Source organism: Leucoraja erinacea, chromosome 34 (genome assembly GCF_028641065.1).
Source record: "Leucoraja erinacea ecotype New England chromosome 34, Leri_hhj_1, whole genome shotgun sequence".
NCBI lineage: Eukaryota > Metazoa > Chordata > Chondrichthyes > Rajiformes > Rajidae > Leucoraja > Leucoraja erinaceus.
The window spans coordinates 13,603,243-13,622,534 of NC_073410.1; the positions used below are offsets into that span (position 1 = coordinate 13,603,243).

Genomic DNA, 19,292 nt, shown 5'->3' on the forward strand with positions numbered 1-19,292 from the left:
TGAGACCCTCCCTCACTGCTCCCCCTCTGCTGCTCCAAGACTAAAGAAGGGTGCCAACCCAAAACGTTGCATGTCCATGTTCTCCAGAAAAGCTGCCTGGACCCGTTGAATTACTCCAGGACTTTGTGTTTTGTAAACCAGCATCTGCAGTTCCTTGAGTCCACAATCTCTATTGGTACGACCTTGGGGAGAATGGTTAAGGTTCTTCATGTGGATGTTTCAGTGACTTTTTACTTCTAGTTCCTGAAGAAAAATTAGAATGTAATGCAGAAACACAAATTATTCTAAAGTTTTAACACAAAAGCAAGATAGTTGACCCAACAGATTCCAGACATGATCTGTGCTCCACTAGAACCTTTTTCCAACCATCTTTAACTTATAATAATAATAATAACTTTATTTATAGAGCACTTTAAAAACAACCACTGTTGCGACAAAGTGCTGTACATGACTAATCATGGACAAAAAATTATTACACGACAATAAAAACATTAGAAGAGAGAGTAAAAACAATTTAAAAAAACCCCATTAAAAACACTAAAACAGGAGCAAAGTCTCATACAGGGTCAAAAGCCAAGGAATAGAAATGGGTTTTAAGATTGGTTTTGAAGTTAGTTTAGTTTAGAGATACAGCGCGGATACTGGCCTTTTCAGCCCACAGAGTCCGCGCTGACCAGCGATCACCCCATACACTAGTTCTATCCTACTCACTAGTGACAATTTGCAGAAGCCAAATAAGCTGCAAACCTGCACGTCTTTTGGTCTCACCCACTAGTGGAGTTATCTTCTCTACTGATCTACATCAGCTCATGGACTCAGTCCTCACCTTAATGAAACCCGAACCAGGTCTGGGGAACAGAGCCAGCAGTCAGATTCATCCAACCTGGATCAATGTTCTAATAGAACAGCATTAGCAACATATATTTTCCAGAGTAGGAAGGGAAACATTACTTACTCTTTAACTAGATGAGCCACAGTGCTCCAGTATTCCAGCACTTGACATGAATCCAAGATACTACATCCGGCAATAAGGGCATCATAGCAGCTGGTAGAGCTGTTGCAGTGGTGCAATGGTGCTTTACTACCACGTCTACATTGTACAGTGAAATACTTGTTGCGCAGCTCACACATGCATGAGTCGCCATATTTTGGCACTATTTACAAAAAGTCCAAAGACCGGTCCATGCGATCGATGCACTGGAGCGGTTCCCAAAGCTGCTACAGGGCCTCCTCCGTCGCCCTCAACCGGCTCAGTCCACCAACTGATGTCCCTCTCCTCCTCTTTCCTCGCCCGCCTGACCACCTCTGTGACCCGGGACACCTCCTGCAACCTTGAAGGCAACACCCCAGTCCCTCTTCCACCGGCCCATTCCTCGCACAGTCGTTGCCAGTGGCTCCCTCCTCCTCGGCAGCTTCCAGTCAACCCCCCCCCCTTGCAAGCACGGCCCGCCGGGTCCTTCATCCAGCCACCGGGTCTTGGGGAATCACAGCACCAGAGACCTGGGTTCGATCCTAACCTCGGTGCTGTCTGTGTGGAATTTGTACATTCTCCCTATAATCGCGTTGTGCTCCAGTTTCCATCCACATCCCAAAGAGGTTTGTAAGTTAATTGGCTTCTGCAAATTGCCTCTCATGTGTAGGGAGTGGATGAGAAAGTGGGATAACATAGAACTCGTGTGAACGGGTGATCGATGGTCAGCATGGACTTGGTGGGCCGAAGGGCCTGTTTTGTAGCTGCACTGTCCTTGGGATCTGGGTTAATACAAAAGGTGATCATTTAAGGAGAGCAACAGAGTTAGGCTCTTTGGGGCTGGGCTGCTCGGTGCTGGGCTGGGCTGTTCGGGGCTGGGCTGAGCTGGGCTGTTCGGGGCTGGGCTGAGCTGGGCTGTTCGGGGCTGGGCTGTTTGGAGCTGGGCTGCTTTGGGTCCCTCCAAAAGTCTGGTTGGAAACCTCCGCTGGATATCCTCAGCTCCAGTAAAGACGCGATGGCGTAGGAAGAGGCGGACCGTCCCGGGGAGTGACAGGGGAAGAGACTAATCTGCGTGGTGCTGCCTGGCAGGAGAAGTGATCGATCTGCGCACGCGTGTTTTTTAAGATTTTTAAACCTCACCAACTTTTACGACATTCAACCGATCAGAACGAAACTTGGTGCAATCGCAGCACAGGAGAACGGTGAGTGAACTGGCAAAAATCGTATCGTATCGCTATCGCTAACCGTTTTTGCGCAAATAGAAAGACTGCCAAACCGGAAGATAACAAGATCAGAGTTTTTGTTATGTAATATAGAATATAGATGGAATAGAATAGAATAGAATATAGATAGAAGAATAGAATATACTGTAGATAGATTGGAAAATGATCACCAATGCGCCCACGGATAAAATAGTGGGACAACAAAGAACTAGTGTGAACGGTTGATCACCAAGGGTTGGTGTGGACTGGGTGGGCCAAAATACCTGTTTCCCTGCTGTACCTCTTAAAAAAATCAGCAAATGAGAATGTTTTTTACAATGGTGCAGTAACTTCTTGGCTGTATGGAAAGGTATTTAATTTTCCAACTGCTGTGCCTTCATGAATCTGAATACTAGTCAGCTGATGTAATCATTGTGTTACAATAGCCCTAAGGGCGGGAGAGAAAACCATTCATTGTGCTATTGGGACTGCTGGACAGAGCTCTGGTCTGCGTCTTCATGAGATGACTGTACTTTGTGCTATAAGTTTCTTCCATTTTATTGACCCATAAAAATCAAACTTGCTGTGCAGAAAAATGAGAGAGCACATGTTGGAGCAATGCATTGTGCAATAAAGGGCCATCTCATGAGAGGTTATTGTGTGGATGACATCGTGTCCACAGTTTGTACGTTCTCCCCGTGGTCTGTCAGTTTTCTCCGAGATCTTTAGATTCCTCCCACACTCCAAAGAAATACAGGTCTGTAGGTTAATTGGCATGGTATGAATGTAAAATTGTCCCTTGTGTGTGTAGAATAGTGTTAATGTGCAGGGATCAAGATTCAAGATAGTTTATTGTCATATGGCCCAGACAGGACAAGATAGACACAAAGCATTATTGTGTGCCAAACAGTCAGCGGAAAGGCTATACATATATACAATCAAGCCGACCACCTTGATGAAGGGAATAACGTTCAGTGCAAGGCAAAGTCCATGACACACTGGTCAACCTGAGGAGTACCTTCACCTACAGACTGGTTCCACCAAGATGCAGGACAGAACGCCACAGGAGATCCTTCTTCCCTGTGGCTATCAATCTGTACAACTCCTCCCCCTTCTGTAGTGGGGTAGACTGAGACTGAGACTGCCCGTCCCCCCCACCACCACCACCACCACCCTCCCCAATCTTTGCACATCCCCAATCCTTTCCACTTTAATTTCATGTTTCATGTATTTTGTGCTTATATGACTGTTGGCAGATCAATTTCCCTGCTGGGATAAATGAAGTTCTATCGTATTGTAAAGTCTGATTAAAGATAGTCTGAGGGTCTTTAATGAGGTAGATAGTAGCTCAAGACCGCTCTGTAGTTAGACTCAGTTTCTGTTTATAATAATTCTGCCAGAATGGGGTCTGGAATTTGTCCCATCAACATGGGGATCCAGTGACTGGAAACCAAACCAACATAAAGGAATCGCACTTTGAATTTGGCCGAAACTGCAAGATGACGATCTTTATTCACGGGCTGCACATTATCTCAGTGAGCGACGCCCCAACTCACAAACATGAAACTTCACATAAAACATCTCTATTTTTCAAAAAGATTTTCTGGTTGCTATGCTGAGAAAGTTGGCAAAGCGTGTTGCTAATCAACCAATGCTTTCAGAGCAGTTGGTGCAGAAAAGGAATGGTGTCAAAATTGAAACCATGCGTGTCGATCCCTGTGGTTTCATGTGTGTACATTCCTGCAGTTTGCAGAGAACAGCTGGTTCATCTAGGTCTACGCCATCTCCCGGTTGCCAACCATTTCAATTCCCCTTCCCATTCTCACATTGACCTTTCCTTCCTGAGCCTTTTCCTTTGCCAGAATGAGGTCACTAGCAAATTGGAAAATTAGCACCTCCTATTTCACTTGGGTAGCTTACAACCCTGCGGTATGAATGTTGAATTCTCTAATTTTAAATAACTTCTACTAACACGCTCCTCCCCTCCCCCCTTGCCCCCTTCCTCCATGCTAGTCGTTCAACCAGTTCCACAGTTCACCACATTGTATCCCTCTTGAGATCACACCTTCCGCAACCAACAATGGGTCTACCAGGGCACCATCCTGCCTGAGGTCATTTGTTGTGGCCCTGATTTGTCTTGATCTTTCCTCGCCTCCAGTTCTTCCCTCCCACTCCCATCCCCTGCTTTCAGTCTGAAGGAGGGTCCCAACCCAAAACGTCACCTCTCTTTTTTCTCCACGGAGATTGCCTGACCCGTTGAGATACTGCAGCAATTTGTGTCTATCTTTGGTATAAATCAGCATCCGCAGTTCTTGGTTTCTACATTCTAGCTGTTGCCCCCTGCCTGCTAAATTTGAACACATTCTGATGAAAGGCCGGCAGGGAACAACTGCAAAGAGTTTGCATATCCCATGCAAATACCATGGAGAGGTCAGGGTGGCACAGTGACGCAGCTGGTAGAGCTGCTGCCTCACAGCGCCAGAGATCCAGGTTTGATCCTGACCCCTGCTACTCACTGTACGGAGTTTGTGTAAGAAGGAACTGCAGATGCTGGTTTAAACCGAAGATAGACACAAAATGCTTGAGTAACTCAGTGGGACAGGCATCATCTTGGAAGGAATTCCTTCTCTCCAGAGATGCTGCCTGGTCGCTCAGTTATGCTGGAAAATCGAAGGTAGCAAAATTGCTGGAGAAACTCAGCGGGTGAGGCAGCTTGACAAAAATGCTGGAGAAATGCTGCCTCACCGCTGAGTTTCTCCAGCATTTTGTCTACCTATCTCTATCTCCAGATCTAAAAAATTTGCCCTTTAAACTTTATTAGGTCTGCTCATTTTTCTTCCAAAATTGTCACAATTTTCATTTCTCCGTGTAAATGTCATCTCTCATGTGCCTGCCCAATGCATCCAATCAAGAACAACTTTTCCCCTGCTGTTATCAGACTCTTGCAATGACCTCTCATATGTTAGGGATGAATTTCTCTCAAAATGACTATGATTGACAAAACTGCAGAACGGAAATTTGCCTCATTATTATCAATTGTTTGTAAAATAGTATACTTCTTCTTCCGTTTAGGGTGGGCTTTTGCTTCCAAATCACGACAAAGTCAATGCAGAATAATCTGATGCTAACTGCCCCATGTACTCATTTTGTCTCACCATGTCTGAGATATTTTCTCTGTTCTGCTTAGCCCCACCTTCTCTTTCACTGCAAACTAAGTGTTTCCCCTCGTTGAAACACAGTCTGTCTGTGCTGTATGCAACCTAGATAGCCGTGGGAGTGAGTAGGTTTATAAGAGATACCAGTCAATAGTCTATCTCCTGTGATGGAGACAGTGAGCTTGATAGCTGTGGGAGTCAGTAGGTTTATAAGTCGCATACCACACATAATCCTCTAGCATTTTCACCACCTCCAACAGGATCCCACCACCAGCCATCTCCATCCCTTTCCATAGAGACTGTTCCCTCTACAGCTCCCTGGTTAACTCATCCCTTCCCATCTAAACCACCCCCTCCCTAGGTACTTTCCCCTGCAACCACAGGAGATGCAACACCTGTCCTGATACCTCCTCCATCCAAGAATCTCAACAATCTTTTCAGGTGAGGCAGAAGTTCACTTGCACCTCCTCCAACCTCATCTACTGTATCCACTGTTCCAGGTGTGGACTCCTATATATCGGCGAGATCAAGCGCCGGCTCCACGATCATTTTGTTGAACACCTCCGCTCAGTCCCCCTAGACCTACATGATCTCCTGGTTGCTAAACACTTTAACTCCCCTCCTTTTCCCATAATGACCTTTCATCCTCCACTGTCAGTGTGAGGCCCAAAACAAATTGGAGGAACAGACCCTCATATTTCACTTGGGCAGCTTACATCCCAGCGGTATGAATATTAACGATTCCAACTGCAAGTAACCCTTGCTTTCCCTCTCTCTCTGTCCCTCCCCCATCCTAGTTCTCCGACTAGTTTAACTGTCCTCTTGATTACATTTTACGGATTGTAAGCCTCGTTGTCACCTTTACCTCAGCGAACAATGATCTATTCTACATTTTCCTTGAACTTTGTCCCCTTTGATATCGCATTTTCACATCTTACCCTTCCATATTTCTATGTCTCCCTGATTCTCAGTCTGAAGAAGGGTCTCGACCTGAAACGTCACCCCTTCCTTCTCTCAGAGATGCTGCCTGCACAAAGATCCAGTACTTTGTGTCCATCTTCGGTGTAACCAGCATCTGCAGTCCCTTTCTACACAGCTGATTGTAAACCTAAACCTGGACTGCAGGCTCAGGACCACCCTGCGGACCGAACAGAGGCATCATGCAGCGTGACCGCCCGGACGCTGGGGGGCGGCAGACTGGGAGGACCAGCGGGAGCAACGTCATCAATGCGAATGGATTGAGGATCAAACCATTCCGGAACAATAGGGGGGTTTCATCATCCTGTAACAGAATAAAAATTATAGTAGACACTTGCACTGATATAAACGTGGTTGTTAGTTGTAACATACTGGATATAATACAACTATAATAACATTCTGATTTCCTGATTATAGTGAGGATGTTGATCTCCATTGATTACAGTGAGTAGATTAGCACGCCCCCAGGCTCCGCAGGGTGGGTGGGTCCGGAGTGGCTGCCGGGTCTCGCGGGACTTGGTGCCGGCGGGCGCGGGCGGACGGACGGGAGGCTGAAGGTGAAGCGGCGCCGGCCGGGCGGGACGACGGGTGAGTGAGTGAGTGGTCGTGGGGCTGGGCCTGGACCTGGGGCTGGGCTGATGAGTGGCCGCGGTGGGAGCCGCACCGTCACCGGCCGCGGGGAACCTGCGGACATGGACGCAGGAAGCGGGTGGAGGGTTCAAAGATGGCGGTGCGGGGGCCGGGGGGGGGGGGGGGGGGGGGACCGGTGTGGTGGTGGTGGTGGCGGCGGCTCTGGGGACGGTGGGTAGACGTAGAGCCAGGTGAGGAGTGGAGGGGCTGGGGGGGGGGGGGGGGGGGACAGGGGGGGGGGGGGGGGGGGGGGGGGGGGGCAGGGGGGGGGGGGGGGGGGAGATGATGAGAATTGAGGGGTGCGTGGAAGGGGAGGTGAGTGATTGGTGGGGGCCAGGGGATGAATGGAGGGGGAGGGAAAGTGCCAATGTGGAATGGAGGGGACAGGTGATGGGTGGGGGCCCAGGTGAGTGGAGGTGGAAGGGAGGTGGCAGGTAAGGAATGGAGGGAGGGAGATGAAGAGGGGGGGAGTGGGCGGCAGAATGAGGGAGGGAAGGTGGGGTGTGGAAGAGAAGGGGTAATGGCAGGTGAAGGGTCATGTGGGCCGACAGGTGAGGCATTGGTATTGGGGGGGGGGGCTCTCGGAAATATAGGTTCTGTTTATTAAATTCCTCAAATGTTATAGTCCCGCCATCCTACTGCACTCTGTTAATTAGTGAAGAACACAATTGTAGATGGTGCTTGACAAGGCAGAAAACAAGTTATATTTGTTGATAGGTTAATGTGAAGTGGGGGTTGAAGTAACCTGTGTCTCACATTAACTTGGACATAAACTGGGAGTCCTGTTCCCACCTGTTCCTTGTTCATTTTCTCTGTGATGTAATTGTCACCATTGTTAATATATAGTGATAGACGAGAAGGGATCTGTGTGTAATGGCCTGTACCTTGAAAGTAAAATGCCCAAACATGCTTGTATAATTAATAGGGAGAGAAATCAAAGAGGAGGAAAATACCTCGAACAAAACTTGTCTCTCATACAATATTTATGCATACTATTATTAGCCAGTTTGATGCGAGAACTCGCCTAATCAACACGCTTGAGCCATCAGCTGACAAGTCCACCGTTCCAAGTTATGTCAGATGCATCCTATGTTTAAATTGTCCTTGGGCCTCTGTCCTCAACCACTCACCAGGCCCTCTCCCTTGCAAATGGTCCCTCTCCCACAGAGCCTCTGTGTGTGTGTAAGCAACTGAATTGTACTCCCAGCAGACTAGTTGTACCTGCTTTATTCCTTTAGACACTAGGTGCAGGAGTAGGCCATTTCAGCTAGCACTGCCATTCACTTTGATCATGTCTGATAATCTACAATCAGTACTCCGTTCCTGCCTTCTCCTTTTTTAGGATTAGGATTAGAATGTTACAGCCCAGAAAGGGTGGAGAGTGTATTCTTCTAGGGAAAAATGATAGACGATGATGACAATATCACTGAGTACATAATCCTTTAGGAGAATATTATCTCACAGTGGGGTTTTGTTTTGTATTAAAATGCAAGATCCCTGTTAATTGTATTTAGCATAAACATACATAACCTTATGAACTGACTTGACTTTTGATTTTTCAGTTCAGCGGGTTTTATGTGGCTTGTTTCCTGGGAATGGAGATGAGCAGGAAATTTCTTTAGCCGGAAGGTGATGATGCTGTGGAATTTATTGCCACAGATGGATATGGAGACCAAGACATTGGGTCTTTTTAAAGCGGAGATCGATAGGTTCTTGATTAGTAAGGAAGACAAGGTTAGGGGGAGAAAGCAAGAGAATGGGGTTGAGAGAGAAAAATAGATTGGCCATGATCGAATGGCAGAGTAGTTATGATGGGCCGAATGGCCTAATTCTGCTCCTACGTCTTATGATACCCCATATAACCTGTAATAATCATAACAGGACAATTGAGCCCTGCAGATTTAATGGAAATATTATACAAGTAAAACACGTTGAATATCAGCTGCTGAGACATTTCCATTGCTCATGCCTGTGGCAGATTGCCAGGAACCTGGCTAGGCAGACGGAAACAACTTGCCTTACGTAACATATTTCACATCCGTTGGACATCATGAACCCCTTTTCTTTTCAAAAATTCTTCATTAGTGGCAATCACTGTTATACAGGGAAAGGTGGCAGCAATTTGTGCACAACACCATCTCCTAGCTCCTTAATAAGGAGTCTGTAAGACTTGTCTAAGATCTACAGTGCACACTATTATCATACTTGCATGAGTCGAATAAAACCAAAAATACTTCAGAAATCTGGCATAAAAATAGAGAATGCAGGAAAGATTTGTGTTTCCTCAAATCACACAGAGACCCCGTAACGCTCTGCAGGCTCTCAGAGCTGTCATGTCAAAATCCAATTTCCCCACATATTTTCCTGTAACTAATTATCTCACAGATGCTCAACAGCTTGTCCCAGATTCTCCAAAAGCTTGCCCACATCCACTAATCTACCTACCAGCACAGCTCTGGGAAGTAGGAAAATCTGGAGTATGTGGGGAAACCCAATCAGTCTTGGAGAGAACTTGTAAACTCCACACAGGCAGCAGCATGGGTTAGATTTGGTCCCTGAAGCTGTGAGGCAGCAGTGCACCTGCTACACCACTGCCACTTATTCGGTAGGTTAGACCACAAGAGGAATGGTGTTACTGAAAGAAAAATAGAATTACTGTGCTAGGTCAAATATCTTTCATTAAAATAGGAAGGGAAAACAGGTTAGTTTCAAGAGAGTGGAAGAGGGACAGATGGGATTTTTATGATTGAGAGACACCAAGGTTGCCATGGGGATAAGCTATTGATAAAGTTACCTGCTGGGCAATTAGAAAGAGAGCATGAATCAATCAATTCCATCAACTGTATTAGAAGTACTTTCATAGGAGCAATGCAACCCTGTAGAAGTTCTCACAGCTTTTAATCTGGTGCCATTTCATCCATCGGCTCCTCTCGGTACATAATCATCATACGGGTGGCTTTGGGCCAAGTGGCATGTTTTTATACTGCCTTTTCCATGCAATATCTTCAATCAACTGACTTGAAATGCCTGGTATCACCAACCAGCTATTTAACTTTTGAATAAAGGAGTATTTTCAATTCCTATTGTAATGATACAAGCACCTAAGGTGTTGTCAAATAAATGTTAACTGCAGAGGGGCTAAAGTTCATTTGTTTTCCAAAGTCTTGTATCTCCAAAGCAGTTTTTACCCTCCATAGCTCAGATCATGTCTTTGATCGTGAATCATTAACAATTATCAAAGATTCTGAAATACCAATTTTATAGTTTTCCTGATGCATCTACATAGAATCATAGCAAAGTACAGCAGTTGAACTGGGCCTCTGGCCCACTATGTTTGAACCGATCATGATGCTAATCTAGTGCTTCCATGTGGTCCATATCCCTCTATTCCCAGTCTGTCTAGATATTATTAAATTGATGCAGTTGTAATTTAAACTACTGTGTGTGCTAGTGCTTCCATGACAAAATGTGCCCTCTGTAAGGTGACAAACCCATCCGAAAACCGGCCATTTTTCCAGGATGTGAAAATCTATGGCGCCATCGAAAACGGTCAACCCCAGGTCATCTGTAGCGGCTTCCTTGACTTAAACATTTTTGCTTAAATGTTTAGTTTGGAAACTTTTATGTGAATGAAGGGGTTTCTTCTTAGTTAGGAATATGTCTAGAGGCGTCAATGCCTTACCGGGTCGCCGTGCATAAGCTCCTTAGCGCTGTGGCCGCCAACTCCCAGCTGGGGCTCTAATTTGGTTGTAGCTCCGGGTTGCTGGACCCCTGGCGAGAACTCCCAATGTTGATCTTCAGCGCTGGGATACCAGCGGGAAGCCTGGTACCGGTTCGCTGTTTAGCTTCCCAGAAAGCAGTCGGGCGGCTATGAACCTTTGAGCGCCTTGTGAAAGGAAATTGGCTCCGCATCAGGTAGGGGACTAAGATTTAAAGACCAGCATTGTCTAACTGACTAACATAGATGCAATTTCAAATGAAGGTTTCTTCAGGAATATTGTCTAACGTGCATGTGCAATTAATCTAATTTGGCTGGGGTTGCATGGATAGAACCAATTGATCTTCAGTATGCCTGGTAGTTGCTCTTTATTTCCCAGAAAGCATCTACCTATTTGCTTGAGAAATTGGCAGGATGGAAGCAGTTGTAGAATGGCAGCTTTATACTGACAATGACGAAAGCACTAAATCGAGTTGGGCCGAAGTCTGTTTTAGTGCTCTGTGACTATTAATATATGTGTCTTTTTACAATACTGCACACATAAATGTGACAAATGGGGTCAAATTTCAAATTCCTTCAAAAACGTTGACAAGCACTTTATTGGGTTCATGACTAACATAGTCTCAACAACAAATATTAGAAAATATAGCATATTGATGGCAAGTTTTCAAAAATGGCATCAGAATACACAAATACACTTTGTGTAACGGTTGTTGCGTGGTGTCCACCAGTGACCTGGTTGGCACAGTAAGTACACATATTTCTTATTAATTTCTATGTTTATGAATACCACATGGAACAATAAAATTGCAAACACCGTTTCCACTTCATTCACCTGATCATTTAGTAGAATACTGCATCCATCTAAGTGGACACCGCAAAGTGCGCTACACAAACGATTGTTGTGGTGGACACTAAAAGGTTTGGTGAACCCAGAAAACGAATGTTACATTATTAGCGAGAACCAAGCATTTTCACCAATACGATCAAAACGGTATATTACCTTATGTATTTGTGCTGTCGATGGCCGATGATTCGTCATATCGTTTGATTTGTGCTGATTTTTTTGTAAGTAAAATGTCTCCGTAACGGTCTTCCAGTTGCGGAGCTTCCAGTGGTTGGCACAAAGGAATGAAGTTGGCGACTTGGTCCGTACGACAGGTAAACAAGTGACGGTGTGTGGCCAAATTGAAGATTAGCTCAGTTTCTTAGTTTTGATAACCGATTTATGTCCAAAAATGTATTTAAGTGATTTCAAAAAAGTTGGAAAATATATCGTAAACAGTCATTGCGTTTTTGACACCATGATGTTTTTGATATATTAAATTGAAAAAAAAAAAAAAAATAATTAACTCACCCATAGATCACCTGTACCATAGGATACCTCGGGGTGTTTGAAAAGCATTAGAGCTTTGGAACCTCCGTGGTTTAACTTACGGACGTACCGACCCTGATAACGGTCGTTGTGACAATGGACACCAAGCACAACGATCGTTACTGTACTGTATTACCTTTATGTCACTGTATTTTTCTCCTAGTATAGATGAAGATATTTCCCTAAACCATTATCAAAACGTATGAGAGGCCATATGAAGTTTATTTATGAATTAAATATTCATGACTAAATGTGGCAGCGTTTTTAATGAAACACTTGATGTCCAAAATTGTGGGAAATCGCTGAAGATTTGTCTATTATGACAAAAGTGGTTAGCTAATTTGGTGAAGTTATCTAATTTATATTTGCTATATTTGAGGTTTCACTTGGATAGATTTTTGTTATGAACAGCGTATTAGTGTAAAAAAGTGAATACTAATCTTGTTTGTCAAAAACTCTCCAGTATTGTAAAAAGACACATGAAATGTAATTATCGTTTCTTTGAATTGGTGCCACGTAAGATGAAGGAAATTTAGTAACAAATGTGAAACTAAACAGACCTGATTTCCTTGGTGATCAATATAAATCTCAGATACAACCTGCTTAACTGGAAATGACGCCCGGTCTCTATTCAAAGATAATAGCACAAACATGTTGGTGGTTATGACGTGAAATTATTGTCTCTACACTGGAACTGAGATCAGACTCTTCATTATGGAAGTGTGAGGTTAATTGTGAACATTCAGACGCTGCTCTCAGTATTAGTCTGCTCCTGTACAAGATGTGTGGTTAAGATCCTTGTAAATGGAAACCTGTTTTTTGAAATCCCAGAACATCAACTTATTCTTCCTGTTAAAGTTTTTTTTTAAATAGTTAACACTGAATTGAATTGAATAATTTATTGTCACATGCAGCAAGTCACAATGAAATTCTTTGCTTACATACCCAAGGTATGCAAATAGTCACCATGTAAAGGGTGCTGACAAAATTACAAAGTATCCCGCGCCAAGTTTGAATGAGTGAAACAATGCTGCCCTTATTCATAAGTCTTTCTGAACATTTCCTTGACCACAATATTGTGGTTTACTTTGCTCAATAATGGGTGTCAGAGGTTATAGGTGGAAGGCAGGGAGAATAGGGTTGGAAGAAAGGTATAGATCAGCCATAATTGAATGGCAGAGTAGACTTGATGGGCCAAATGGCCTAATTCTACTCCCATCTCTTATGATCTTGTGATAACATTACAAGTTCCGTGGTCTTTAAAAATTCTCTATTGTTGCTCAACCTGCTTCATGATATCAATGATAGACACAAAGTGCTGGAGTAACTCAGCTGGTCAGGCAGCATCTCTGGAGAAAACGGATGGGTAATGTTTCTGGTCGGAACCCTTCTTTAGATGATATCAAATGTTACCGAGTGCAATCAATCCCGTTTGGTTGATGATCGATGGAAGCTGATTTTGGGAAAGGAGGGGCATTACAGATTAACAGATCTTTGTATGCTGCTTTCTTTGAGGGCTGAACATTGCCACTGGCTGTAAATTCTCGGACTTGGATTATTTCAGTAGATATATTTGGCTGTACATTAGGTTTAGGTTTATTATTACCGTTACATGTACTGATGTATAGTGAAAAGCTTTGTTTTGCATTCTATCCAATAAAATCAGATTATACCATACTTAAATGCAGTCAAGCCAGATTATACCATACATAACTGCAACTCAAGTACCCTGTACAATAGATAGAGCAAAGTGAAGATAAAGAGTGCAGAATATAATTCTCAGCATTGCAGCGCACCAGTTCCAGAGATAAAGTCCAATGTCTGCAGTGGGGTAGAGGTGAATTGGACAGTATCCTAGCCTGATAACAGAGTGGAGGTTTGGAGGTTTAATGTTCCACTAATCTAAAATCTCAACTAAAACCATTCTGATGCATGGTTTATACATGAGTTTTTCACCATTCGAGATGTACACAAGAATGCTTGCATTTAGTGCTGAATTTTCTCATTGTGGTTCGTATTTGGGCTATGCAAAATAATGATTAGACACAATCTAATGAATCATCTGCATTTTAAAATAAACGTTTCTTAATGCTTTCCTCCTTCTTGAGCAGACTGTGAAAATGGATATCTGTGGCTTTATTTACAAGGATTTAAACATGTTGTTAACAGTGATTGTTTTGTACAATATTAACTTCTAAATCTAATGGAGATTGTGGATGAGGGCAAAATCCAAGTAATTTGCTGAGCGTGTCTTAAAAATAAACTTTTACCTTCCAGCTGGAAGGGATCTTGTGTTATTTACTGATTGTGTCATGCCACCTCTCCCTTTGTTGAGAAACTATTTTTGCAGTTAAATGCTTGGGTGGGGGAGGGAGTTCAGAGGTTTTTTACAGTATTTAGATCAAACAAAGATTTCCAATTGTCAATGAGAAAAATTGTCTGCTATCACTCACTTTACTACATTAAGTCTAAAATGAATGGATTTCTTTCTATGGAGAAGAGAAGACTATTGGTTCACCCAATTAGCAGATTGTAAAACTATGAAGGTGTTCAATAAGGTGGTTTTAAATCTGATTTTCCTCATGGGGCCCAGATCTATACATGTAATTATAGTCACAAATTCCATGAAGAAATCGCAGGAATATGGACCTTCCTGCCATGTGACAAGATAAAATAGATTAGATATATATGCTGGCAGATTAGATGTTTTCAGATGGAAACAGGGTTGTTTAAACTCCAGTGTCATTATTTGGACTTAATAGTAGTTTCAGTTGTAGAGAAAAATGCTGGAGAAACTCAGCGGGTGAGGCAGCATTTATGGAGCGAATGAAATAGGTGACGTTTCAGGTCGAGACCCTTCTTCACCTGCCGAGTTTCTCCAGCATTTTTGTCTACCTTCAATTTTCTAACATCTGCAGTTCCTTCTTAAACAGTAGTTTCAGTTGTAGTTGTTTCTCATTGAATAGTCTTGCACGATAATCAGGTAAAGCACAAACCACCAGATTCAGGAGCAGCTTCTTCCCTGCTGTTATCAGACCACTGCACAGACCTCCCACAAGCTAGGGCGTAGTCCTGTATTCCAATTTACTGCATTATGAACAAAAATTCAATAAATTAATAATCTCAATACTAATGCAAGAAAAACCAACGTTTCTGGTGCAACCAAAGACAGTCCATTGTTCATAGCTGAAGTTAGCATTGTGTAGTGTTCAAGAACTTGATGGTTGTTGGGAAGAAGCAATTCTTGAATCTGGTGATCACGGTTTTCAAACTCTTATCTTCCCGATGGTAGGCGTAAAATGAGAACATGGCCAGGGTTGTTTGCGTCTTTGATACTGGCAGCCTTATTGAGGTGGTGTCTCTTGTAGATCCCTTTGATGATGGGGAGTTGGTATCTATGATGGACCGGGTAGTGTCCAGCACTTTTTGTAATCGCCTTTGATCGTGGATTTTCAAGCTGCCGAGCCAGGTCGTGATACAACCAGTCAATATGCTCTGTATCATAGACCTCGACAAAGTTCAAGAGAGTTTTTGCCGATGTACTGAATCTCCTCAATCTTCTCAAGAAATAGAGGTGTTGATGGGCTTTCTTCTGCTTGTATAACTATTCAGGGACCAGGGCAGATCTTCAGAGATGTGCACGTCCATGAACTTGAACTTGTCTTTCCTCTGCCAACCTGTCGATTAAATCAAGTTCTAAAATCACCTGTCAGCTCCTTGGTCTTGCTGATTGTTGTTCTCGCACCTTTCAATCTCCCTCCTATACGCATTGTTACCTGTTATTTATCCAACAGTGGTGATATTGTCGGCGAATTTAAAGATGGCATTGGAACTGTGTATGTAGAGCAAGGGACTGATCACACAGCCCTGAGGTGCTTGTTATCGAGGAGAAAGTATTGTTGCCAATTCATTTTGATTATAGTCTATCAAGGAGGAAATTGAGGATCCAGTTGCGAAGGGATGAGAGACCTAGTTGCATCTCAGTCCAAAGATGGGGCTCGACAGAAACGTCACCCATTCCTCTCGAGATGCTGCCCCCGCTGAGTTACTCCAGCATTTTGTGTCTATCTTTGGTTTAAACCAGCATCTACCGTTCCTTCCTACACTTAGTTCCCGCAGTTTGATAACGTTTGGAGGTGATGGTGTTGAACGCTGATCTGTAGTTGATGAATAACAGCCTGACGTGAGTGTTCTTATTGTCTAAGTGGTCCAATTGAGAGCCAGTGAAATCGCATCTCTGTTATCTATTAGCATGCAAACAAAACTTTTCACTCTATCTTGGTACACGTGGCAATAATAAAGGATACAAAAGGTATTAGTCAAGCAACGGCATAATCTCTGCAAAGAGATTGAAGGCCAAAGATGAATATACCCTGAAGTAAACTATGCTACTCAAACGTGACTAACCTCTCCAAAACAAGTCAAATAAAGACAATTAAGTAGATGTTTGGATGTTGGGGGCATGTGAGTTGGTGACATTAAATTGGGAAATGTTGATTAAAATATATGTCATTGTTAAATAGTGGTAAACATCTAACTATATAGCAATTCTCAATGACTGCCCAATCATCGGTTAATTAAAAGCTATTGATGGTATTGGATTGAAGTTGCAAAAAATCTACATTTTGAGAGAATTTAGAAATATTGATAAAGGTAAAGTAAATAAAATGCTAGTAAGCTAACAGATTACTACCTAAATAGCGTCAAGTTGGGGAAAATGGGAAGTACAACGGGATCTGGGGGGTCCTTGTACATCAGTCTATGAAAGTAAGCATGCAGGTACAGCAGGCAGTGAAGAAAGCGAATGGCATGTTGGCCTTTATAACAAGAGGAATCGAATATAGGAGCAAATAGGTCGTTCTGCAGTTGTACAGAGCCCTAGTGCGACCACACCTGGAATATTGTGCGCAGTTTTGGTCCCCTAATTAGAGGGAGGACATTCTTTCTATTGAGGGGGTGCAGCGTAGGTTTACAAGGTTAAATCCTGGGATGGCGGGACTGTCATGTGCTGAGAGAATGGAGCAGCTGGGCTTGTACACTCTGTGGAGTTTAGAAGGATGAGAGGTGATTCCTCATTGAAACATATAAGATTGTTAAGGGCTTGGACACGTTGGAGGCAGGAAATATGTTCCCAATGTCGGGGGAGTCCAGAACCAGGGGCCACAGTTTAAGACTAAGGAGTAAGCCATTTAGAATGGAGACAAGGAAACACTTTTTCTCACAGAGAGTGATGAGTCTGTGGAATTCTCTGCCTCAGAGGGCAGTGGAGGCAGGTTCTCTGGATACTTTCAAGAGAGAGCTAGATAGGGCTCTTAAAAATAGCGGAATCAGGGGATATGGGGAGAAGGCAGGAACGGGGTACTGATCGGGGATGATCAGCCATGACATTGGCTCGAAGGGCCAAATGGCCTACTCCTGCGCCTATTGTCTATTGTAAGGAATTAAGTCAAATATCTTGTTGGACTTTACATTAAAAACTCTTAAAAACATTAATAACGTAACCAAGAGCAAAGAAAATGAAGATGTTTGAGAATTTAATTTGGTAAAGAAAAATCATTAGCATGTTAGTTCAGATTAGCTCTATAATAGGACATTCTGATATTGGAATTTCACCCTTACTGAATTCATGAATCATTACCCAAAAATTTGAGCTGGATTTAGGATTCACTCCCACGGAACTAATGTGAATGAAAGTAAACACAAAGTTTATTTTCTTCCAACTTTTTTTTCTTGATGCCTGCTCAGGCATGCCACTAATCGTTTTCTAGGAACCCATCTACTGCAGAACTTGGAGGTCAGCTGCACCAGCAGTCTGCAAAGCAAGATAGAACAGAAAACAGTACAGCACAGGAGCAGGCCCTTCAGCCCACGATATTCATGCCAAACATGACAACAAATTAAACTAATCTCTGCCTGCATATGATCGATATCTCACCATTCCTTGCATATCCATGTGTCTACCTGAAGGCCTCATAAATGGCACTATTGTATCTGCCCCCACCAATAGCAGCTCATTCCAGGTACTACCACTATGTTTAAAAAAAAGCTCTACACATCCACTGTGAACTTTGCCCCTCTTGCCTTAATGCTGTGCCCTCTAGTCTTTTTCCCACCAAGCTAAAAGGTTATGCCAGTCTAGTCTCTAAAATGCCTCCATCACTAACATTTATATGATTCTCCCGGTCTGGCAGCTGCTCCAGACTTTTCAAGCCGCCCGCGCTACCTACCTAATCTACGCTAAAAATCTTCCATTCTGAAATCCGAAAATGTCCGAAATCCGACAAGTGTCTGGTCCCAAGGCTTTCGGATAAAAGGTTGTGCACCTGTACTACCACTATGTTTAAAGCTCCACACATCCACTGTGAAATTTGCCCCTCTTGCCTTAATGCTGTGCCCTCTAGTCTTTTTCCCACCAAGCTAAAAGGTTATGCCAGTCTAGTCTCTATGCCTCATCATTTTATATATGGCAAACATGTAGGTTAAATGAGTTTGTAAAATAATGGGAAATCTGAGATTATCCACTTTGGTAAGAAGAATGGAGAAGTGGGGCAATATTTAGATAGCATGAGAGAATTAGATGTGCAGGTAAACTGCAGATGCTGGTTTAAATCGAAGATAGACACAAAATACTGGAGTAATTCAGCAGGACAGGCAGTATCTCTGGAGAGATGGAATGGATGACGTTTCGGGTCGAGACCTTTCTTCAGACTGATGTCAGGGGAATGGGCAGTAGAGATATAAAATGAGAGAATTAGATGTTGGTTTTCAGAAAGAAATTAGTGTTTCTTTACGAAAAATGTTAGTGTTCGGGCATGGCAAGCAAATACAAAGGAATAACGGATCGAGCAAAAGAGTAAGTCTGGACATGGCATTGACTCCAAATCTGGAGGAGAGTACACAGTAATGTCCAACCTCGCATGATAGTTAATTGTAACAAACAATCCAGGCAGCATTCTGGTATAAGGGTTTCGGCCCGAAACGTTGCCTATCTCCTTCGTTCCATAGATGCTGCTGCACCCGCTGAGTTTCTCCAGCATTTTTGTGTACCAGTGTTCAGGTAAACCTCTTTTTGCCCATTTCTAACTTGCAACTCAAAATTAAAGTCCTTCCTAATGTTGCCTGGGGAAGCATACAACTTCCTTCCATGATTTTGATGAACAATGCAGGCTTGTGCTTCTATGTACCGTCTGTCAGCTGTGTTTCATTTGGAGAAGATGACAAACATCTCTCTGGCTTGTTGCCTCTGCAAGTGCCCACATGAACA

The 19,292-nt window shown here is 43.4% G+C and overlaps 2 protein-coding genes across 2 annotated transcripts in view; one reads left to right on the plus strand and one right to left on the minus strand.

Annotated features, from left to right (window-relative positions):
* The window catches only part of ndufb8 (NADH:ubiquinone oxidoreductase subunit B8), a 212,145-nt gene extending 206,836 nt beyond the window's left edge, over positions 1-5,309 (minus strand). Inside the window, exon 1 of the mRNA XM_055661885.1 lies at positions 5,304-5,309. Coding sequence (XP_055517860.1) covers positions 5,304-5,309 — 6 coding nt within the window. The remainder of the gene's footprint in view (positions 1-5,303) is intronic.
* Positions 5,310-6,792: 1,483 nt separating this feature from the next.
* Positions 6,793-19,292, plus strand: part of ncoa4 (nuclear receptor coactivator 4) — a 34,662-nt gene continuing 22,162 nt past the window's right edge. Inside the window, exon 1 of the mRNA XM_055661889.1 lies at positions 6,793-6,893. The gene's annotated coding sequence lies outside the window, so the exon portion shown is untranslated. The remainder of the gene's footprint in view (positions 6,894-19,292) is intronic.